The sequence below is a fragment of the Rhinoderma darwinii genome, chromosome 2, assembly GCF_050947455.1.
Source record: "Rhinoderma darwinii isolate aRhiDar2 chromosome 2, aRhiDar2.hap1, whole genome shotgun sequence".
NCBI classification, from domain to species: domain Eukaryota; kingdom Metazoa; phylum Chordata; class Amphibia; order Anura; family Rhinodermatidae; genus Rhinoderma; species Rhinoderma darwinii.
The window spans coordinates 74,411,380-74,436,351 of NC_134688.1; the positions used below are offsets into that span (position 1 = coordinate 74,411,380).

At 41.9% G+C, this 24,972-nt stretch overlaps 1 protein-coding gene across 2 annotated transcripts in view; it reads left to right on the top strand.

The window, feature by feature from the left end:
* Positions 1-24,972, top strand: part of NEK3 (NIMA related kinase 3) — a 31,878-nt gene that overhangs the window by 6,245 nt on the left and 661 nt on the right. Inside the window, exons 2-13 of one of the 2 annotated variants that reach the window (XM_075851760.1) lie at positions 3,430-3,551; positions 5,516-5,609; positions 6,864-6,958; positions 8,408-8,491; positions 9,023-9,090; positions 13,860-13,946; positions 15,598-15,652; positions 16,579-16,779; positions 16,866-16,950; positions 17,784-17,909; positions 20,678-20,812; positions 24,570-24,699. In XM_075851760.1, the coding sequence (XP_075707875.1) occupies positions 3,435-3,551; positions 5,516-5,609; positions 6,864-6,958; positions 8,408-8,491; positions 9,023-9,090; positions 13,860-13,946; positions 15,598-15,652; positions 16,579-16,779; positions 16,866-16,950; positions 17,784-17,909; positions 20,678-20,812; positions 24,570-24,699 (1,277 nt within the window). In that variant the 5' untranslated portion in view covers positions 3,430-3,434. Of the gene's footprint in view, positions 1-3,429; positions 3,552-5,515; positions 5,610-6,860; positions 6,959-8,407; positions 8,492-9,022; positions 9,091-13,859; positions 13,947-15,597; positions 15,653-16,578; positions 16,780-16,865; positions 16,951-17,783; positions 17,910-20,677; positions 20,813-24,569; positions 24,700-24,972 lie in introns of both variants that reach the window. The other variant, XM_075851759.1, reaches the window with a different exon arrangement.

Sequence of the window (24,972 nt, forward strand, 5' to 3'; positions counted from 1 at the left end):
TATATACATGATTAGACATTGTTATAATTTTTTAAATTTTTTCACAAGTCAGGAAATATTATAAATTAGATTCTAATTTATAACATTTCCCTGTGCTGGTTACTAGAGGGAGCAATTGCCTTTTTTTGAGCGAATACACAGTGTAGTAGGTTTACATACAGTGGTAATCACACACTAAAACACGAACATACACAGACATAACTTACCTGCTCCTGCCGCCGCCGCTCCCTCCGGTCCGTTCGCTCTGTCCGCTCCCTCCGCTCCTAGTGCTTGCTTCAGAGCACATGTCCGGAAGCCGCGATCGGAAGTATTCATCTTACTGTCCGGCCGCGGCTTCCGGTCCACAAGAAAATGGCGCCGGATGTCGCTCGGCCGGAGACATTCCTTTTGGACTGTGTGGGAGCGGCGCATGCGCCGTTCCCACACAGACGGTGTACACCATAGTGAATGGAACGGCTCCCGCTTGCATTCTCTATGGGGATGTATGTGACGTATTCCATCTCTGTATGTGTCGTTAATCGACACATACAGAGATGAAAAAAAAAATGGCAGCCCCCATAGTGAAGAAAAAGTTAGAAACAAAAAAAAAGTAAAACGCAAACACACAAATAAATAAAAAAAAATGTAATAAAACACTAAAAGCAAATTGATCTAAAAATTTTTTTTTTCGCGACGCCCTTCCTTTAAGCACTCTTTAACATAGACGTCGGCTAAAATTATGCCACTTTTGATACATGTTGGGCTGTGAGTTCTATTCTGCCAAGTTGTTATAAATTCTAACCCTTACAGGGTTTGTCTGGGCACGGGATGTTTTTTCATACTGATGACTGGTCCACAGGATAGTTCATCAGTATATGATTGGTGGCGGTCCGACACCCGGATCCTGCTGCTCTGTCTGCCTCCGGGCACCGGATGTCCATGCCGGAAGCAGATGGCTTCGAGTGAATAGTAGCAGAGTGGCAGTTCTGCAGCACGGCCGGTATGAAGTGTACGGAGCAAACTGCTTCCGGCACTGAACACTGTTCACATCCCAGTGCTTGGAGGCAGCCGAAACAGCTGATCAGTGCGGGGTCCGGATGTCGGACCCCCACCGATCATATACTGATGAAATATCCTGTGGATAGGTCATCATTATGAAAAAAAAACTCCCGGACATCCCCGCTAATTCTAAAGTCATTCTCTGATGGTATTTAGTACCTTTTTTGCAGGGTTATAACAAGTAATAATGGGGCCCCTTCTGCCATGACAGTAGTGTAACAACTAAAAAATAGGACATAAAACACATATACTTATTTAACCACATGCACGCACACAGATGCATTGCATGAATGCATACATATACACGAATGAGCACATACACTATATGGCCAAAAGTATGTAGACTCCTGCAAGTCAGTGTGTGAATTTCTGATCTGCTAAGTCTGCTGCGGTCACCTGTAAGTAATATTATTGTGAAGTGGAAGCATCTAGGAGTAACAATAGCTCAGCCACAAAGCAATCGACCACACAAGTTACCGAGCATGGCCGCCATGTGGTGCATAAATAATCGCCTATCCTCTGTTACATCGCTCACTACAGAGTTACAAACTGCTTCTGGAAGTGACTCCGCACAAAGACTGTGCGTCAGGAGCTTCACTAAATGGTTTTTATGGTCCTCCAAAGGCACACAATCCTAAGATCACCGTGCACGATGTAAAGCGTCGGCTGGAGTGGTGTAAAGAACGCTGTCACTGGACTCTTAAGCAATGGAAATTGTGTTCTGTGGAGTGACGAATCACTAGTCACTATCTGGCTGTCTGATGGACGAATCTGGGTTTGGCGGATGCTAAGAAAATGATACCTACTGGAATGCATAATGTCTACTGTAAAATATGGTAAAGGATCTATAATAGTCTGAGGCTTTTTTTCAGTGTTTGGCTCCTTATTTCCAATGAAGGGTAATCTTAACGCTACAGCATACGAAGACATTTTAGACAATTGTTTGCTTCCAACTTTGTGGTAACAGTTTAGATTGTGGCCCTTGTCTGTTCCAGCATGAATGTGCCTAAAGCGAGGTCCATAAAGACATGGTTGGGTGAGTCTGGTGTGGAGGAACTCAAGTAGCTTTTACCGTCCTGGCGTCAACCCCTTCCAACACCTTTGGGATGAGTTGGAATGCCGTCTGCGAGCTCAGCCCTCTGGTCCAAAATCAGTGCCTGATTTCACAAATGCTCTTTTGGTAAAATACGCCCAAATTCCCACAGACACACTCCAAAATCTTTTGTAAAACCACAAAAAGGGACCCATCTCTATATTATTGCCCATGCTTTTGTAATGGGATTTCCAACAAGCTCATATAGGTGTGATGGCCAGGTTTCCACATACTTTTGGCCTTATAGTCTACATATACTCATAAATGTGTCTGCTAGGTACCCCCATAAAAGAGCCTGCCAAAGGGTGAAGCCATAAAGTACCAGTCAGAAAGGGTCCCCGTAAACTGTGACCACCATAGTTTGCCCCCTATATACAGGTCATGAGCCAGAGAGTCCCCCATATACGTGCCCCAACCAGAGAGTATACCGACAGCTGACAGGCTACTGCCTGTCAGCTGTATCTCCATATACAGTGACTGCCAAAGCGTGCCGCATGATAACTACCAGGGAATACTCCCCACCTTCTCATTTCTGTGCCATCCATGAGAAAGTTACTCAGGAGCCTATGGCTGAGCCATTTCTGAAATTTAGTTGGCCACAGGCAGTGTCCAATTGTAGGATAGATACACAATTGAATGAATTGGTGCCCGGGCCCACATCCTCACTGGGCCCTGTCATACATGCTGTGACCACAGTAGTTCTTACTATACTGCCTTCTATGTACCACCCTTGGTGGAGCTGTCATAAAATCAAACTGCTCTATTCTCTTAGAATAAATTCACAAATTCATACAGTGACCCATGTTAGATTACCAAGTCTTTATGAGTCCCCTCTGCGATGACAGTGTGTGAGACTATTGGAAGTTTATAAAAAGAAAATCTCTTATGGGAGCTATTTTGAATAAACCTCCTATTGGGTTTATATCCCTGGCTACCAAAATCTCAAAATATCCCATTATTGGAAGAAAGAAGTTGGTAGTAGTCTGGAATCTAATAAAATATAATTTGGACTGGATTATGGTAGAAATACGGCGGGTTGGATTTTATAATCCATGATCAACTTTTTAAGAAAATGTGGACCCCCTGGGTAAACTATATAGGGTGCTAATGATATCCAACGTTTCAGCTTCAGTCACCCAGTTTTGCTGAAGATCTAAATGGAAAATCTGCCTAGTAATGCTTTAACCAACATTATTTCAGCATCGCTGCATTACCGGGCCAATGTGCCATTCATATTATACAGATTTGTAGACCAGATTTCAGTAAATAATACATTAACATCTCCATTTTCTCTACAGTTACAATGGAGAACTACAAGGTGCTGAGTGTTATTGGAGAGGGGTCATTTGGCAGAGCTCTACTTGTGAGCCACCTAAACAATGCTGATAAGTATGTGATGAAAGAAATAAGACTTCCCAAGGTAAAATATTATATTATACCAGATTAACTTGCAATAAAGCATATATGTACAATCTGAGGTCTGCAGCTGCTCGAGGCCCATGATGCCATACTGGTCCGCTAGTGTCTGTGGTGTAATGTTTCCTAAAGTGTTTGTCCCATCAGGGCAACCGCCTTTGCTGAACCAGCTCATTGCCAGGCGATCAAGCGAGAAGTAGCTCTTTGCCAGGCGGTCAACCGAGAAGGAGCTCATTGACGAGCGATCCGTTGTTATCACCAAGAATAGCTGCTAACAGCTACACATGTACAATAGTACATGGCGCACCGGTTCACATAGTGAAAGAGACACTCTTTACAGCGGCTCCCCCTCTGTACTATAGAGGGGGTAAAGAGCGGGGAAGCCCACACCATACAATCGTAGAGAATATGCATAGGGGTTGCCCTGATGTTAGTGCACAGGATACACAGACTTTAAGGTGTAGAGAGGTTTTCCAATGAATGACATTTATAACATATTAATATGCCCTAAAACTCTGACTAGCAGGGATCTTATACATAGCCGGCCTTAGGGGTGTGCGACCTGTGCAGTGACATAAAGCCCTTCAGCCACCTCTGCTGAAAGGGGGCACCTCCGAATCATTTGTGACTACCACAAATCTTATTTCTAATAATATAGCACTTTTATGGAGTTGTGATTTGGTGGTGTTATTTGAGCACTGTATGTTGGTATTTGTGTGCCACTGCTGTATAGTTTATTAGTTTATTATTTGTGTATGGTGCTGGTGGCTGCACTGTATAGCATTGTTATGTAGGCAATTGTATAGACGTGATTTGGCCAACATACAACACTGCATGGTACTTACAATTAGGCCATGTTGGGTATGGTTATGTGTACACTCTATTACAGATCACCAAATGGGAAAAATGAGCGCAAATAGAAGCTACCGCACAGGACAACATCCGACATAGGGCTGTCCCTGATCCGGTCAGCAAGACCCCCACCAATCCTGAATTACTGCTCTTTGTGGAGGTCACTTTCTTTTATAGTCTATGGAAGATTCTGAAACCTCCCAGTAAGCCACAGGCTTTACCACAAAGCAGGATTGTAGCTGAGGAGGGCAGCCGGGGCTGGGTGCCAGGGATAGGGCACCAACAGTTGACCCTGCCTTGGCTGGAGTATTTCAATAATGGGCTAGAACAGCAAACTCAATCTTCGTCCCAGATGAAGGAAAACCTTGCTATAGCTCTGTACAGGTCTTGGTCTGGACTACAACTCCTGCGTACATCAATGGCTTGAATTTGTTTGTGTGGTAGTTCTGGGGTATGACGCTACTTCATAAGTATATGGATATGTGTTTTTTACTTTTGACCAGATCTGTTGCACATCAAATAAGATTTTAGCACTTTTGATGAGGAGTGACTGACATTACTGAGACACAACATTCCCAAGGATCCATTTGTATTTATAAAGTGCTGTAAAAAATGGAAGGAAGATATCCAGCACATGATCCAAAATAAAATGAAATTTTTTACAGCTATAGCTATGAGTAAGAACCATCGGTTCGAAACGCGCAAGCTTCCTTCCTAGGAATGTTTTTACTTGTTCTTTTAATCGGATGACATAAAATATTTGATTTAATGTGCTGGATATTGTCCTTCCATTTCTTACTTCCTTACCTGCTGCCGCCCAGAGTCTCCATCCGAGCAGAGATAGGATCAAAACGAGGTGTGCATGGTGAGCGGACCATATATATATATTCTTTTTATAAAATGCTACTTCCTACTCAATAGAAAAGCCATATTCTCATTAAAGCTAATAGAGCCGTACAACATTCCAACAATCTTTAATGCGTAGGCTACAGATCTACTGTAATAAAACTTTTTTGTTATAGTCCAGTCATCAATTTGTTTATATCGGATGTCAATTTGCACATGACATATATATATATATGACATATATTTATCTTATTCTTATTACCTTTCTAGTCTTCAGCTGCAGTAAAAGAGTCCAGACAAGAAGCAATTCTGCTGGCGAAGATGAAACATCCAAATATAGTGAAATTCCAGGAGGCATTCGAGGGTATGTCATAATAAAGTCTGAAGATTTTATAGCACATGTTCAGTTTTGTAGGTTACTACCTCTGGTTATTGGATTACCTGATCAGTGTTTCTTGCTTACCTGTTTGTTTTTTTTAGCTCGGATCCATTAGGCTACCCTTACACACAACCGTAGTGTGCCACACAGAGTTTAACCATGAATTGCCGCGTTTTTGCAATGTATTTTTTGTCCACGCGACCTGCACAGGTGCAGCGCATGGTTTTAATGTGTTTCAACTGTACAAGCCGCAGCAATTTGCTGTCAAAATGCAGGCGATTTTTTATTTTTTTTTAAAAATTTTTTGCCCCGTGGTTTTTGGTCACATAACCGCAGCATGGCCGCTGTGTGTACAGGCACCCGGTTTAGATCAATCTTGCTTTACACTTTGTACCAAATGTTTTCTTAAAACATATTGTTGTTTTATGTGAAAATTGCAAGGACTTTTTTTTTTTATTAATGGTCCTGTTGACCTTCATATATATATAACAATACATGGTATTGGTTTCAGCTCTGCTTATCATGCAGGCCTATTCTTTTGACATCATGTTAAGGATCTGCCAGGCACAGCTTCTGTATCCACGCCCATAGGTAATCAGTCTGCACCTGCTTCTATGTCTGTGAGACAGACTCCATCTTCCACCACTCAGGATGGCAGGCTTAGGAGTGGGAGAGCCTATCACAGCCTGGCCAGACGGAGCTAGCTCCCGCCCTCTGTCTATTTATATCTGCCTTTCCTGTTCCTCCTTGCTTGTGATTCTTCTCTGTTGGTTTCCTGGCCCTGCTGCAGCTTCTTGAACTACTTGTCCCTGCTTCTTATTGATACTGGCTTACTGACTACTCTTCTGCTCTGCGTTTGGTACCTCGTACACTCCTGGTTTGACTCGGCTTGTTCACTACTCTCCTGCTCTGCGTTTGGCACCTCGTACTCTCCTGGTTTGACTCGGCTCTTTACTACTCTTGTTGCTCATGGTGTTGCCGTGGGCAACTGCCCCGTTTCCCTTTGTTCTGTGTTTCCTTGTCTGGTTGTCTGTCGTGCACTTACCAAGTGTAGGGACCGTCGCCCAGTTGTACCCCGTCGCCTAGGGCGGGTCGTTGCAAGTAGGCAGGGACTGAGTGGCGGGTAGATTAGAGCTCACTTGTCTGTTTCTCTATCCCTGTCATTACACATCATCTATATTTATTACATTTATGGCTTATGTGAAATAACTTTTGGCCACATTTGTGTAATAACAGCAGATGACCACCTGTACATAGTGATGGAATATTGTGATCGGGGCGACCTGCTAGAGACCATTAAACTTCAAAGAGGAAAACTGTTTCCAGAACACACAGTGAGTACTGGACATTTTCTTTTTCTCATTCAGGGACGTAATCCCAAATCTAGGGCCACATATCAAAGCTAAAATTGGGCGTCATTCTCCACTGAGAGCTTCATCCAAATAAGCCTTTATTAAAGTTAATGTCCACTATTCTGTTTTTAGGTTTAGTATTCTGTACTGAATGATCATAGAAATCCGCACCAAATAGTGCCTTTTTGCTGAGCATATTGCTGTGGAAACGCGGCGGTTTTACCTGCAGATTTAGTGTTCAACATTAATTATAACAAGTATATGTGTACCTGCGGTTTTTACTACGTTTCCACTTCTTAAATGCTGTACAAACCGCAACAACACAAATCTGTTGTAGAATTTATGCTCCCCATTCAAATTCATGGGCCAAACACGCAGCATCTTCGCACAGAACGCCCAGCATAAATTGACACTGCGAAATTGAAAGTCGCATCGCAGAACACTTTCCACACAACTTTTCTGAGATTTTATTTTATTTTTTTCCCCCGCAGCGTGGGCAGGAGATTTTCTAAATATCAATCACTTTGCTGCTACTGTAAATGCTGCGGAATTTCTACACCAAATTCGATTGTAAAAATTCTGCAGCGTTTACGCTACGTGGGAACCCGGCCTAAATGTCGTCGTTCAGGCCAACCAGTCTACATATTCACCTGGTAATTTGAACTACTGTATTGGAATAAATACTTGTATTTCCCATGAAATAACAATTCTGGAACATATTTACTTAGAACTCTGCGTTGTGTCCTTCCTCTGTTATTCCTCCTAGAAATGTATGAATACACTGACAACTGGGCGTTACCATTCCCCTTGTCAAAGGGGTGTGTCCCTACCCAGTCTCACTGTCAGCACTGATTGGACATTGTCTGTAGAAACTGGTAACACCCAGTTGTCAATTTATTCATAAAGTTCTAGGAGGAATAACACTGGACTGGCACAATGTAAAGTTCTAAGAAAAGATGCTCCAGAACTTTGGGGAACATGGGGAATACAACTATTTACCAAAACAGACATGTTCGTAAAGGTGACAGGTCCTCTATAAGGCTGCATTGCCGCAATTTTGCAATTCAATGTAAAAACGCATGCGGTTTTCCGCCGCGCAGCAAAAAAATGTGAATACAACCTTAAAGGGCATGCCTCATGCTGACTTTAAAAGGAGAAATACAGATTTACAGATTTTTTTTTTTAATCTAAACTACCAACCACTAATAAATATACATTTTACATAGTAGTATATAGCAGAGAGCGGTACCTTTTTAGTAAATTGGTTCCCATAGAGATATTGGTACTTTTTTTTTATTTTTTTCAAGTTGCATATATTGTGAAGAATTATTAGAAAATGATCCCATGCACTTACCGTAAGCATATTGTATGTATATATCATTAATGGGCCTGTTTAATCTGTGTTTTTCTTCTGTTGTGTATCGCTACCAGATCCTCCATTGGTTTGTTCAGATATGTCTGGCCGTACAGCATATTCATGAGAAAAGAGTGCTGCACAGAGACATTAAGTCAAAGGTAAGTTCTCCAGTAAGTGTCCTGTGAAGGTTCTTAACCTGAGGTAAATGTACAATAGCCAGGTCGGAGCTTTGACCGACTACCACCAGTCACTAGTCCCAGTCACATGAAGTCCCAGATGTCCAGCAGAAGACAACTACTCTTTAAGGATCATTTCGTGCTGGGGTTTTCCGTTTTTTTGGGTTATATCACATATAGTCGATAATGTAAACAGCTGAGTTAACAAAGAATTAAAAAAGCTTGTTTGTTATATAAAGCTGGAGGGTAGGCCCAAAGTACTGCGGCGCAATAGTTACTCAAATTTATTTATACAAGTAATTCGGAGATGCTCTACTTGACATTAGAAAAAAAGGCGCTTTTGTTTTTTCCCAGTAACAGCGCTTCCATTGTCCATGGGCTGTGTCTGATATTGCAGCTCAGTCCTATTTATTGAAGGTTGGTTTATACTGTAGGTGTAAGGAAGAACAAAAACCATTTTATAATTACATTTAGACATATGTGAATAAAGCTGTATGTATTTCTACAATGCAGAATATTTTCCTCACTCAAAGAAGAACCATAAAGTTGGGGGACTTTGGATCAGCGCGTGTTCTCTCCAGGTAATTATTATTATGTGAAATAATTTAATGATTGGTCAAATAAATGTATAATGTACTATTCAAATACTTCTACACATGGAAATAATATGCAGTATACAAGTCATAGTAAAAAAGGAAAAATCATCTATAGGCCTCCACATATTTCTGCCTTTTACTATGCTAATATGTATATACAGTATAATACTCAAAAAAACACACGTTTGCCAACAACATTAGAATCTTTTCACATCTGCAACGGAGCCTCCTTGCAGATTTTGTCATTTCCGTGGGACAAAAAAAAGCCGCATGCTGAGCTATAAGACAACGTATATCATGACAGAACCCATTAAAGTCAATGGGTTCCCTCGGGCACTATGGGTTTTCATTATGGGACGGATCTGGCTGCTCCTATGATTGAGCGGAACAATGGAGAACTCGAACAGATGTGAACAGTCTCAGGCCAGATTCACACGAGCGCTGCGCAGACATGAAAAACGGCAGTTTTTTACGTCCGAGGTGCATCCATGTTCAGCGCTGCGGGACGCGATGTCACGCATCCCCCACAGTTGAGAGTCTATGGAGGGATGCGTGAAAAGATAGGACATGTCCTATTTTCCCACGTACCCTTCATACGGTTCATTGAAACAGCGGCTGTGTGAACGGCCACATTGAATTACATAGATCCGTGGTACGGCCGCTTTTTCAACGGCCGTCCCACCGACGTTTAACACGTTCGTGTGAATCAGGCCTTATTATACAAGATTGTGTTCAGCAGCAATTCAGCTGTCATTTTTACTCAACGCTTTTTCTATCCTTTATTGCAGGGGTGGGGAACCTTTTTTTTCTGCCATGGGCCATTTGGATATTTATAACATCTTTCGTGGGCCATACAAAATTATAAACTTAAAAATGAGCCTGCTATATTTGGTCAAACATTTAATTAACTCACCCCTAATGTGATGGCTGGAACTGCTTCTCTTGGTGAGGCGTGTGATGTTAGCCGGTATTGATGTGGCTACTGCGTTTGTCAGTCTGAAGCGCAGTCGACACTTTGCAATAGTAAGTTTTGAAAAGAATTCGCAGCAGTAAGTTGTTCCGACATACTTAAAGGGATTTTCCCATCAGAGACATTTATGACATATCCATTGGATGTCATAAATGTCAGATAGGTGCGGGTCCCAGAGGTGGGACACGCATCTATCTCTAGAATGGGGCCCCCTAAATCCCGTTCTACCTCTGTGTTTCGGGCAATTTCCAACCATGAAGAAGAAAACAGCGTAGTTCGCTGAGCTGCGCTGTTTCTGTAACTCCCATAGTAGTGAATATCAGTTACGGAAGCAGCGTAGAATGCGAGTTACGCTGTTTCTGTAACAACTATTCAGTTCTATGGGACTACGGAAACCGCATAGCTCAGCGAGTTACGCGGTTTTCTTCATGGTCGGAAATCGCAAGCTTCAGCCACAACACAAAGAGGTAGAATGGGGGTTTAGGGGGCCCCGTTCTAGAGATAGATCTATGACCCGCACCTATCTGACATTAATGGCGTAACCTGGGGATATATCATAAATGTCCTTGATGAAAAATAAACCTCTGTCACCTGACCTCACTTCATGCATTTAGCACATGTCCTATGTCTACACTACAGCTAAATTTCTACATTTAGGCCTCCGCTAAGTTTCTACATTTTAGGTCAGGAGCAGGAGGAGGGCAGATGGAGCCAAGTACTGTCATTCACTACTAGTGAATGAGGATGCGGCGGTCTGAGTGAGGAGGTCAGTATGTGCCGGCTCGGGGGTGGACCAGTCGCGTCATACTTGGCTCCGTTCGCCCTTCTGCTGCCCCTAAATGTGAGTGAGTAGGGCGGACGGAGCCAAGTAGCAAATGACTCGGCGACAGCACGGTCTGAGTGAGGTCAGGCCGGACTAAATAATCTTGCGGGACTTATATGGCCTGCGGGCCGGACGTTTCCCCCCCCCCCCCCCCCACCCCTGCTTTAGTTCTCTAACATTTAGTTTCTCTACTCCTAAACAATATTCCAGTCATGTGTCCACATATTATTGCAGCAATCTATAGTCATTTGTCACAGTAATTTGCTGCAGTGGTCGGATGCTACATTGTTATGAAATAGTTTTTCTGAACTCTTATTCACAGGGTATACACTGTTTTATTTCAGGCCATTACTGTAAGGCTTTGTTCACACCTCTGTAAGGCCTTATTCACACGAGCGTGTCTCTTTTGCGCGCGCAAAAAACGCTGCGTTTTGCACGCGCAAAAGCTCAGTGTGTCATCTGTATATGGTACGTGGCTGCATGATTTTCGCGCAGCCGGCATCATTATGACACTCTGTTTTTATGTTTACAAACATAAAAACAGAAAGTGCTTTTCGGTTTTCATTCATTCTTTTTACTACTGTTGCGCGAATCACGCACGGCATCCAGAAGTGCGTCCGTGTGCCGTGCGCAATTTGCACGCACCCGTTGACTTCAATAGGTGCGTGCTGCGCGAAACACGGGCAAGTATAGGACATGTCATGAGTTTTACGCAGCGCACATACGCTGCGTGAAAATCACTGACAGTCTGAACGGCCCCATTCACTTACATACGTCCGTGCGACGCACGTGAAAATCACGCGCGTATCACGGACGTATTACACGTTTGTGTGAATAAGGCCTAAGGCTGTGTCCACATCTGCATTGGGGTTTTCGTTGTTCTGCCCCATTATAGAAGCAGAACAACGAAAAATGGAGCTAACGGATCCACCGCATGATGGAAATCAACGGCGTGTGGCCAAACCCATTAACTTTAAAAAAAATGCACTGCAAAAACAAACTAAATAATAGTTAAAAGGATCAAGAAAGTAGTGAAACATTACAGGTGGGGGACAAATCTGTGTCCTACTGATAAGCCTCAGGGCTTATTCAGACGAACGTAAAATACGCGCGTGCAACGCGCGTGATTTTCACGTGCGTTGCCCGTAGCTATATTAGTCAATGGGGCCGTGCAGACATGCCAGCGTTTTTTGCGCAGCGTTGCTCCGTTGCAAAAAACTCACGACATGTCCGTTGATTCTGCGTTTTCAACGCATCACGCACCCATTGAAGTCAATGGGTGCGTGAAAACCACGCATGTCGCACGGAAGCACTTCCGTGCGAACTGCGTGTTTGCGCAACAGCTGTCAAAAGGATGAATGTAAACAGAAACGCACCACGTGCTTTTCTGTTTCCGAACATCCAAACGGAGTGTCTTTGCGATTAGCGAAGCCGGACAAGCGAACCGAACTTCACCGGGTTCGGCCGAACTCGATTTGGCCGAACCCGGCAAAAAAATTATCGGTACGCGACGTCAGGAGATAGTCACTGTCCATGGTGCAGAAAGAGTTAAACTGTTTCAGCACCATGGACAGTGACTACCGATCCCAATAAACATGAACCTGTAAAAAAAAAAAAGAAGTTCTGACTTACCGATAACTCCCGGCTTCTTCCTCCAGTCTGACCTCCCGGGATGACAATTCAGGCCAAGTGACAGCTCCAGCCAATCACAGGCCAAGCACAGCCTGCAGCGGTCACATGGACTGGCGCGTCATCCAGGGAGGTGGGGCCCGATGTCGAGAGGCGCGTCACCAAGGACGCGTCACCAAGGCAACGGCCGGGAAGTTCTCGGTAAGTACGAACTTTTTCTTTTTTTCACGGCATTCACTGTCGAGGGTGCTGAAAGAGTTAGCTCTTTCAGCACCTTGGACAGTGACGGGCGTCGACTAGACTCATCTCTATGATGGCGGCTGCGCGAAAATCACGCAGCCGCGCATCAGACACGGATGACACACGCAGCTGTCAAATGGTGTTTGCGCGCGCAAAATGCCAAAACGCAACGCTCGTGTGAATCCGGCCTCAGAGTGGGGACATGCGTCATAGTGTCCGGCAATAACGACGGAATCTTCGATAGAGGTCCCTAATGTTGCCTCCAACGCAGATGTGAACAGAGCCTTAGGTCTTTTTCTGTCAGGTTTTAGTTGCTGTCGGACAGTCAGAATAGCATAGCATGCTGTAGCATTGTATCCAGCTAAAAAACTGATATATGATGGAATCATGACTGATTCATTACAAGGCACCAGGCGAAACGGTGTCAGGAGGCCCCCATTCTCAATATAGGTGCGGGTACCCGAGCTTGGGGCAACCTCTATCAGACATTTATGGCATATCCTGTGGATATGTTATGTGTTTAAGTTGGGAATACCCTTTTAACACCTTAATACACTGTGGAGTCACCCAGTGATACGATTAGATATTAATATATTAATAAAACTATTTAAATGTTCCTGAGCTACTGTTGTCCAGTTTCCCTGGTATTCACACAAGTCAAATACAAATAAGTCTCTAACAAGGTCCATCAACAGCAGCTGGCTGTTTATTGAATGTTTCCAGATAGTAAAGACACACTGCAAAAACAAACTGAATAATAGTTGAAAACCTCAAGAAAGTAATGAATTATTACAGGTGGAGGACAAATAGTCGACTGTGACCTACTGATAGGCGTCAGAGCGGGAACATGCAGATCTTGACATTAGGCCGCCAAGTTATAACACCTTGTATGTGCAACTTTTGTCTGTCATTGCAGCTCGACCACATTCACTTGTACAGTGATCAATAACAGACACATCCCATGAACAGAAGTGGAGCCTTTTCTGGGAAGATCATACACAACCCCTTTCAGGCACAATTTTACCAAATGTCCGAGGCACATATTTATTTTAATATTTCACAAAAAAATATGTTTTTTGTTTTTTTTCCTAGTCCAATGGCCTATGCGTGCACATATGTTGGGACACCTTATTATGTTCCTCCTGAGATCTGGGAAAACTTGCCATACAATAATAAAAGGTAAAATGATCTACTGATGTAAAACAATTACCATTTGTGAGTGATGTGGTGTCCACTAACAATGACTATTGATGTATGCACAAACCTTGTCTTTAACGGGAAGACCCTTAAATCCTTAGGGTTGGTTAGTTTAAGGGTTGCTAATTCTATATTTTATTATATATAATGGGGTTGTCCAGTTTTATGTAGTAATAATAATAGCTTTATAAAAATATTAAAGGCTATGTAGACCTGTGAAGTCAATCTTGTTTAAAACTGTGTAGAATCTGATTTTATGCAACTTTTCAATAGGTTTTTATATGAAAAAAAAATACTTTTGAAATACCTTTTATGTATCCTGTATAAAATTTGGTTTGAATAAAAACCTATTTAAAAGCTGCATAAAATCAGATTACACATCATTTTATTAAAAAATAATTGACTTTTGAAAATTTACATCTAATTTTTTAAGGGGTTCTGTACTTTTACCGTAGGATATATCATCAATTTGTAATTGACGCAGGTCCGGTCGCTTTGGACCCCCCACGATAATGTAAATTAAGGTGTCATGACACTCGCTGTCAGTAGATGGGAACATTCTTGATTACATCCAGAGGCTAAAACCCCATACCGATCTAATACTGCTCACACTACATTTTCACTTTTTTTAGGGTATGTTAACACGGCATATGTTTGAGGCAGAAAAATACAAGGCTGATTTCAAGAGAAAACAGCCGCTGAATCCAGGCGTTTTTTGGAGCTTATTTTTGCAAGCATTTTTCAGGCATATTTTGAAGCGTACTTTCAAATAGTTTTTTGTAATGTCCATGGAAAATCCGCTTGTAAAACACTTAAAGAAGTGACATGGCATATTTTTACGATGCATTTTTAAAATTCAGCAACGTAAAAATACACCTCATATGAACTACACAGTGTATTTCCCATTAAAATCCATGGAAAACTGTTTGCAGGCGCATTTCAAGTGTATTTTGGAGCGTAATACGAGAGTTTTACGCTCCGAAATACGCCTAAAAATAAGCTGTGAGAACATACCCTAGAAATGTTTATACCCAACTACTACTATACCTTACAATGCCAAATAGTGCTTCCATACAATGTACATACAATACTGCCACACAGTGGATACTGCAATGCAACGCCTAACTAATACTACTGCCCACATAACACTGCCATATATTTCTCACACAACGGTAAATGAAAGATGTGCCCCACTACTGCAACTGGCAATGGAACAGAATGTTTTCTGATCCACTCTCCGATTCCTCCTGGAGGTTCAGCCCCTTGTGCCCCCTAGGAAACGGAGGACCCTGTCAAGTGCCTGTTCTGACTGCTGATGTATTTTGCTCAGAGGATACAATTGTATCTACCGCTCAGCTTTGAGAACTGTAATTAGTCCTTATTCACATTGGCATACTATGGCCCCCTGTGAATACTATATATTTAGTGGCAAAAACTGGATCACATCCTGTCATAGGAACGGAGAAAAACCCTTCCTCCAAAAAAAGGAGGTAGAAAAAGAAATAAATAAGAATGACTGTAACTGTTGCACAATAGTCCGTGTGTAGCCCCAGCCTAATTCTCTAAATCTGTTATGTTTTTTAGTAACATTGTGTATTTTTAGTTACCTGTACTTGTTGGTTCTCTGTTCCAGTGATATGTGGTCATTGGGATGTGTGCTCTATGAAATCTGCACCTTGAAACACCCTGTAAGTAAATTAATTTCTTAGCTCTCTGACCCTATAAATATATATTGAGAAGATACATCCACCTAAAAAAAATCAGCAATCATGTCGTTTCTATTTTCATTGTTCAAAGTGTTCCGAGCCTCCGTCTAGATCAGAGCAAGTTCTCCAGTAATTAAAAATTAGAAATAGGGGACAACTACCACAGACGTCCAAAATGGCCACTTTTGATCCTGATTCTGAGGCCTAGTAGTATGACTGATTCCATATTGTATAGTGTTCAGCAATACAGTACAATTCAGAGATTAAATTGAATTGTTCTTTCAAACGATTTCCTCTCAAGTATAGAAATGTTTGAAGGAACACTCCGGGCAAAACTGATGCACTGTGATGTCTAGTGCAGGCTGTGAGGCGAGGGTACAGGCCTCAGTTATGTAAACGATGGTCGGCCAAAATGACCGAAACCAGCAATGTCGCCCGACTTTTATCTCATGTATTGCCAGCTTAAGGACGAGTTTACATCCTTTTTGTCACTTTTCTGCCGCCAAAAACGTTGTCTGCACATGGATCCCAAAAAAGTTAGTGTTTTTGACTGATGCCTATTTTTATATGATGGAGAAACGTATTCAAGGTTCCTCTGTCCATTGATGTTCTCTGTGGCCACCGATCTCAATGGAGCGCTGGATGGAAACGATCTGGGTCTGTCATTCCCATCCAGCCAGGTGTTTTTGTAGAGGAAGAGGAAATTGACCTTTGTCTGATAGGTGTGAATGAAGCCTAGGACAGAAGCTATAACCATTAGAAAAGGTTTTACTGTGGGGCATCTTAAATAGAACCAAATGTAAAACTGCTGAATAGCTAAACTCGGGGAGAAATGGCACCATTACTAGAGGGCTCCAGATGGTTCTCCACACTAATACATACAGTAATTCTTCTTTTTCTCTGTCAAGTTTCAAGCAGGCAGCTGGAAGAATCTAATTATGAAGATTTGCCATGGTACTTACAGTCCGCTACCTTCTCAGTACTCTTATGATTTGCGGAGCCTCATTAAACAGATATTTCGCAAAGACCCCCGGCAGCGGCCTTCAGTCAACACTATCCTCAAGAGAAGAGCCCTACTAAAAATGGTGAATTTGTGTGTGTCTGCACAGGTAACCACTTCTTCTCACCAGATCATGTTCTCATGGATGGTGGAAGGTTACTACTTCTTATTCCAATGTTATACCTCTTTTAATAGCTTGATGACCCTTCCGGCCTCCCAAAGGATGAATCTGCCTCAATCATCCATCCTATGAAAGAACAGCAGGAAACCCCTCCTGACGGTATAGGGGGTTATGATTTAATTTGTTTATAGATTAGCCATTGGGTGAATTTGCTTTTCAACTGGTTAAAGGGGTATTCCGCTTTCTAAAACTTATATCTCAATACGCATGTGCCAAAAAATGTAAATTACTCACTAGTATGATGTCTATTGGGAATATGGACTGGTCCCTAAATGTGATGCCCCACCTTCAGACAAGAAATACAATTATTATTGGTTCCATACATGGCTTCTTTGTCATGTTGTAATAGACTGTATGAATGTAGGTGTAATAAATAAACTTGTAGAGCTTTTTAATAGTAAATACACCAGTGCTCATTGATTTCAATACATCCCCAGATGAGTTGATTTCTCTGTAAAGGATGAACGTGATTCGCGTGTTCTGCACAGAAATAAATCGATCAACTGTTTTAGGAAGGAGTTATTCATTGAAAAGCCATATGCCATAGTCGCTTTGAGAATGCAGGGCACCTAGAGAAGGTTTACTAGAAATATGGTGGCTGGAATACCCCTTTAAGGCTAATAATAAATGATTGCACCATCCGTTCTACATGTCAGATGTACATTTGGTTTGCTAAACAGAAAAATCTTGAACACATACAGTATAGGTCACACAATAATTCTGCTCAGTTGCATTGCCCGATATAAAAATTTGAGGAAGCGGAAAAATATTGGGGTTACTGATGCTAAACTTGCATTTTCTCGTTGCATCTGATACTTTTCTATATACTGTGTACAATATAATAACTCATTATTTCCACAATTCATACATAACCTCCATTATGATTGGTTTTCATTGTAATTCATGATTTTGGGTTTCTCCTCTTTATACAGTTCAACAGTCCAGTTCACCAGCCTCAGGTAGGAGACAATGGGAGAAAGGAGCTACAGGCACGGTCTTAAATGTTCTAGAAAATGCCTCTATCCTTACATCTAGCATCAAAGCAAACAGAAGTGTAGGTGAGTGGGTTACATTTATTAATGTCTTGTCTTTAATTAAAACTGTATTTTAACGGGCTTCCAAGTTTTAACATTGACAGCCTATCCTAAGGATGGTACTGCAGATCCGCTGCATTCACTGGGGCTAGGTTGCAGTACCAAACACAGCCGCACACTTGGGTGGCGCTATGTCTGGGTCTGCCACTTAGTCCTGCTGATCATGGAGGTCCCATAGGTTGGCTGATAGTCTAAGGATAGGCTATCCATGTAAACCTTGAAAACCTCTTTAAAGCTACATGCACATATTGCGTATTTTGCTGCGGAAAATACGCACCAAAACCGCAGCAATATGCAGGAAACTCGCAGGTAAAAACCGCACCTAATCATGCGTTTTTCGGTGCGGGTTTTACGTTTTGATGCGTTTTTTGGCACGTTCTCATGCTGCGGATTTTGGTGCGATTTTCCACAGCACTAAGCAGATACAATTCGCAAGCGGAAATGCAAGGTAAATTGAAATGCTGCGGATTCTAAAAAATGCACTGCAGGTCAATTTTCGTCCTGAAAAATACCGCATCGTGTACATGAGATTTCCTGGAATCTCATTGACTATGCTGTTACTGTATTTCACTGTAGATTTGCCACATGCAAATCCACACGGCATCGTGTGCATTGAGCCTTAATAATAATTTTATAGTGCACTGTGATGATGCTAAGTTTCTTAATATTTTGATACTCTCACCTTCAAGGAATATTATTATTCCAAATTGTCACTTCACACTAGTATCAGTAGAATTTGTTCCTATTACGCTTAAAAATATTTTACAAGAATTTCATTATACCTAAATACCACATGATCCAGGCCTGGTAAACTAAGGGCCCATTCACACTAGTGTGAATCTCGTCCGTGGGCTGTGCATGGAAATCACGCACAGCACAAGGACTTCAATGTTGCCGTTCACACATTCGTGATTTTTCATGCAGCGAGAGTCCGTTCTGTGAAACTCACTGCTTGTCCTATATTGGTGCGTTTTCACGTACCTATCGCCCAATGAAGTCAATGGGTGCGTGAAAACCACGCACGGCACACGGATGCACATCCGTGTGCTGAATGTGATTTGCGCATCAATTCTATAAAAAAAAATATGTGCTTTGCGAGTGCGTGAAAAATGCAAAGCGCAGATGCAATAACGCAACACACACACGGACCAGATTTACACGCGTTTTTTACGCTTGTGTGAACGTAGCCTTAGATCTAGTGCCACCAACCTATCTACTGAAACTGATGCCGGATCTCCACGAGAGTGGGGAGATCTGATGGTGTCACCCACTGACTTCCTTCTTTTGTTACTAAGCAACAGCCTAAACGTATTTAAGACCGCCGCTAAGCAAACAGCAAGAATAAAATGAAATAATATTTATTAGGAAGTCTACGTTTCTCTGGTGTATAAATACAATGTGAACCTTGGACATACAAGCTGCTCATATTCTTGGCGTCGTTTTTCTTTTGCAGTTTAGAAAATAAATAGCAATCTCTTGCTATAAGCCACTATCTGATACTGTGTGTGTGTGTGTGTGTGTGTGTGTATATATATATATATATATATATAATCCGCACCAGTGTATGACAACAGATGAGGATCACGCCCCACAGGGACCCGATTCAAGTCCCTTTTGGATATAAGATCAAAAATAGGCAGCACTCCAAAACTTGAAGAAAAGCCAAGGCTTGAGAAAGGCTCCAGTGTTTTGGGCCGAAACGTAGCACCAGGGCAAAATAAGCTCCCTTTTCTTCACTAAGTTTTGGAAGAAAACGTATATGTATACTTTTGTATGTATATGTAGCCAAGGTTATCTTGACGTTGATAACTTGCTGCGAAAAGCCATAAAAAAAGTAGAGTAAAAGTTCCTTGACACTGTATTTAAAGAGGCTCTGTCATTAGTTTAGTAATGCCCTATCTCCTAGCTAATCTAATAGGCGCTGTCACACTGATAATTCCAGTGAAAATTGTGTCCCAAAAAGTTTCATTTTAAAAGTTATGAGCTTTTTTCTAAATATGTAAATGAGACTTTATTAGACAAGTGGGAGGTAACAGCAGCGATTCTCCTGAGGTGGAGCTACCTCACAACCTCTGACGCTGTCCTATCAGCATGAAGCTGCTTCACACAGTGTGAGAGACTGAGGCTGGAGGGAAGTGGGATAACTTCAAATAGCCATTTCCCGGGCTGTGAACCACCTAGAACAGCGATGTTCACAACTGAAGATATCGCCAGTTGAATACACAGTCAGGAATGGAAGCTGTATACTATAGGATTACTGTGTTGCTGGGTAAAAAGGGGGGAGAAGCTGTATTTGAATAGACAGCGTCATACAGAAAACATTACACCGCCCAGAGTGAAAACAAAGAGTCGCCTCCTTTTTGGCTATTAGAGCCACATTAGCATATTCTGAAAAATGCTCATAACTTTTAAAATAATAAAAGCTTAAAAAAATACACTGTAGTTATCAGCATCATCGCGCCTATTAGATTAGTTAGGAGATGGGGAATTTATAAACTCGTGACAGATCCTCTTTAATGCATTCAAAGTCAAGATAAAGACGGCTACATCTGTGTATATAGTGTTCAGATGAGCATGGGACTTTACAACAATTCTGCAACAAAAAAATTTCTCCATCATCGGTTACACATTTTCTGAAAAATTGCTTTCTAATATGTTTTTCCATGTATAAAAGCTGAGTCAACATGTGCACCACACACATATCTGTCTGACTGTCCTATTCCTGCACACAGGAGGCCATGTTATAAAGTATGATCTGAAGGAGAAGAGGAAGGACTGGGATAAGGAGGCACCAGAATCTCTTCTTAATATTCTGAACAACCTGGATCTCTGTTCAGCATTTAAGACTTACACGATCTATAGACCAAGTACGTGTATTGGGAGCATATGCAGTTTTCAGACATAAACCTCCATTTTTGAGATTTAACCTCTTAAAGGCTCCTCATACTCCATATTTATTTATTTTTTGGAAAATAGTTTATTACAATTATAAATACAATCCAAAGTGTATTAAAATAGTTTAACAACCATATACAAGAATATAAACCCTTGTCATATCACCCCAATACCACCTAATGACCCTTGACCACCCACCACCCGGGAGTGGGAGGCACAAGAGAAAAAAACAAACCCCTAACTCAATAATATATTTGTACACAGGACTCATTTGTAGTATCCAACCATTCCAGATGTCTTTGAACCATATTCTAGAGCCCCTACCAACATAGGACAGCCTGTCCAGATGTACCAGTCTATCCACTACTTCTCCACTTATCTATGAAAGGTTCCTGGTCTAGTTTTCAGTATTGTAGCAAGACTTTTCTTGTGACATCTTATCTTTTTTTTTTTTTTTGTCCAATATAACCCCAAACAAACAAGTAATTGCACTGTACACTATATTTGGAGACTCCAACTCCATATGGTCATTACCAGGACTCCTCCGTAACCAAGATCTGGTGTGGGGTCTGATTTGGTTACTGCTGGCATTAAAGGCGTTTTTTCCACAAACCCATGTATCTCCTATACACAGGATAGAGGATACATATCTCATCTCTGGGGGTCCGAAGTGCTCCATGAGAATGAAGCGTTGGTGCGCGAGCTCGACCTGCGCTCTATTAATTTCTATGGAGCTACCGGAGACAGCGGTTCCCGGAAGTCCCATAGAAATGAATGGAGTGCTGACCGAGCATGCGCACCAACGCTTCATTCTCATGGAGCACTTCGGGGAACTTTCAGTCCACTGTTCTTCTCAACCCTGGGGGTCTCAGCAGTTGGACCTCCAGTAATCACATATGTCTCCCCAATCCTGTGGATAGGGGATACATGTGTTTTGTGGGAAAACCCCTTTAACCCCTTAGTGACCACCAATACGCCTTTTCACAGTGTCACTGAGGGGCCTTAGGCTAGGTTGTCGCCTTTTCACAGCAGCCTGGTCTAAGCCCTGCACTGGTGTCCTGTGCGGTCTGGATGATACCCGGGCACCTGCTCCAATGGCCGCGATCGAAGTTTACTTGGCGCGGTCAATAGCGACCGAGGCATTTAAATCATTTACAGAGGGAGGGAGCTTCCTCTCTCACCCATCAGCAGCACGCAAATGCAATCGCAGGCCTCCGATGGGGTGCCATGGCAGATTACACTGATTTACACTAACAAGCAATAATGCTTTGGTATACTAAGTATACCAAAGCATTATAGCAGCGATCTAAAGATCGCATAGTAAAGTCCCCTAGTGGGACTAATAAAATAAGTAATAAATGTGAAATAAAAATTATTAATAAAGGTCACCGTAAAAAACAAAAACAAAAAAAAACATTTTTTCCCCATAAAAAGTGGTTTTATTTAGTAAAAGTGTAAAAAATAAATAAAAGTACACATATATGGTATCGCCGCGACCGTAATGACCTAAACAATAAAGTTAATATGTAGTTTAAACTGCAAGGTGAACATCGTAAAAAAAAAAACCAGCAAAAAACAATGATGAAATTGCTATTTTTTTCTATTGCCCCCCAAAAAGTCATAATAAAAATTAATCAATAAGTCCCATGAACCCCAAAATAGTAATAATCAAAACTATGTCTCGTCCCACAAAAAACAATCCCTCATATCACTACATTGATCGAAAAATAAAAAAATCACGGCTCTTGGAATGCGACGATGCAAAAAGCAAATAATTTTAGTTCAAAAGAGTTTTTATTGTGCAAAAGTAGTAAAACATAAAAAACCTCTACATATGGGGTATCGTCATAATCGTACTGACCCACAGAATAAAGGTAACGTGTTATTTACGCCGCACAGTGAATGTTTTGAATTTAAAATGCATATAATAATGCCGGAATTTCAGGGTTTTTTGTATTCCCCGCCCCCAAAAAAAGTTAATAAAAGTTAATCAAAAAATGATATCTACCCCGAAATGGTGCCATTGAAAAGTACAACTAATCCCACAAAAAGCAAGTCCTCATACAGCTACCGTGTTTCCCCGATAGTAAGACACCCCCGATTGTAAGACGTATCGGGGGTTTCAGGGGGGTCGGCTAATATAAGCCGTACCCCGAAAGTAAGACATATGTCTTACTTTCGGGGAAACACGGGGGTATTGCCGCCTCCTGCCCACTTCCGCGCCGCCCCCCTCTCCATACGTCTCCATACGTCACCGCTCCCTCTGTCACCCGATCGGCGCCCCCGCAAACAAATCGCGGGTCGCCGTCGGGTTTCCATGACAGCCGGGGGTCTAACAAAGACCCCCAGGTCTGTCTTCAGCATCTGCCTGTTAGGCGATGCCGGAGGCATGACCTAATAGGTTGCCTGTCAGTTTTACACTGACAGGCAATAATGCTTCGGTATACTAAGTATACCAAAGCATTATATATGCGATCGGCACATCGCATAGTGAAGTCCCCTGGTGGGACTAAAAAAAAAAATTTAAAACAGTTAAATAAAGTTTGTGAAAAAAAATAAATAAATAATTCGACAATTTTTTTCCAATATAAGACATACCCCGAAAGTAAGACATAGTGGGGCTTTTGGGGATAAAAAGAAAGCAAGACACTGTCTTACTTTCGGGGAAACACGGTATGTCGACGGAAGAATAAAAAAGTTATAGCTCTTTGAATGCGACTATAGAAAAATGAAAAAAAATAGCTTGCTCATTAGGGGCTAAAATAGGCTGGTCACTAAGGGGTTAATATTCAAAGCTTAAGGCTGCATTCAGACGAGCGTGTGCAACCTTGGACGTGCAAAATTGAAGTTTTTCACGTCTGAGGTGCACCCGTGCGGGATGCGTCATCACGGATCCCTCATAGACTAGAGTCTATGGAGGGTTGCGTGAACACGCAAGAAAATAGGACATGTATTTTTCCACGAACCCTTCACACACTCCGTTGAAACAACTTCCGTGTGAACGGCCCCAATGAAATACATGAGTCAGTGTGACCGCCGTTGTTTTTTTTAACGGCCGTCGCACGGACGAGTCACATGCTCGTCTGAATGAGCCCTTACAGTCCTCTCGTTTTATCTCATTGATTGTTGCTCTTTGTCATTTTGAAGTGCTACGGAATATTGCTATATCATTAAAGATGATGATTATAATGCTATACTTATACTGAAATTTTCATAATAATATGACTTTATATTTGGGAAGTAGTAGAGTAATGGGATGCACTCCTGTAATGAGAGGTGGTGCTCGCAGCGTTGGGATGGGTTTCCGGAATATAGTCACGCAAAATACCCCAGCGCACACACAGGAGAAGAATTTTCTAGTTGATCAAGTTGTATATTTATTCATATATTATGCACATGTTGTAACCTCTTTTCCTATATGAAAACAATATATGAAATACAACGTGTATATATAAGTGACTTATTCAACGTTCCGTCCTATCCCAGGCCTTTGTCGCTGCAGAGGAGAGGGGAATATAGTATAAAGGCGTCTGCCAGGCCTGGGTAGGCTGAAACGTCGGATTAGTCGCTTATGCACATGTTGTAATCTCTTTTTCCTATATTGTTTTCATATAGGAATACAACTTATATATGAATAAATATACAACTTGATCAACTGGAAAATTATTTTCCCAGTCCAATGCAGTACATGATCATATAGCTGGTCTGTCTCACTTGTTTGCACAACAGAAGCCTCTGAAGATTGTCTGAAGGGTCCGCTGTTTAACAATACGAAAGCTCCAGATGCCACAGACAGCAGAGAAGAAGAAATTTACATAGATCCCGATAGACTGCAGCCAAGATCTGATGATGAAGACACGTGAGTTCTGTATTCCTATTGTAGTCCCTTATCTTCCAACCAGTATACTTACGATGGAGACCACTGATCTGTTCAGAAAGAAAACTTGATGTGCTTATGGGGAAATAAGAAGAACATGGCTGCTTTCTTACAGAAACAGCGCCACGCCTGTCCATGGGTTGTGTCTGGTATTGCAGCTCGGTTCCATTAAAGTGAACTGGGCTGAGTTGAAATACCACACACACGACCTGTGGACGGCTTTACTACATTTGGTGGTATTTGAATAGTTGAGTT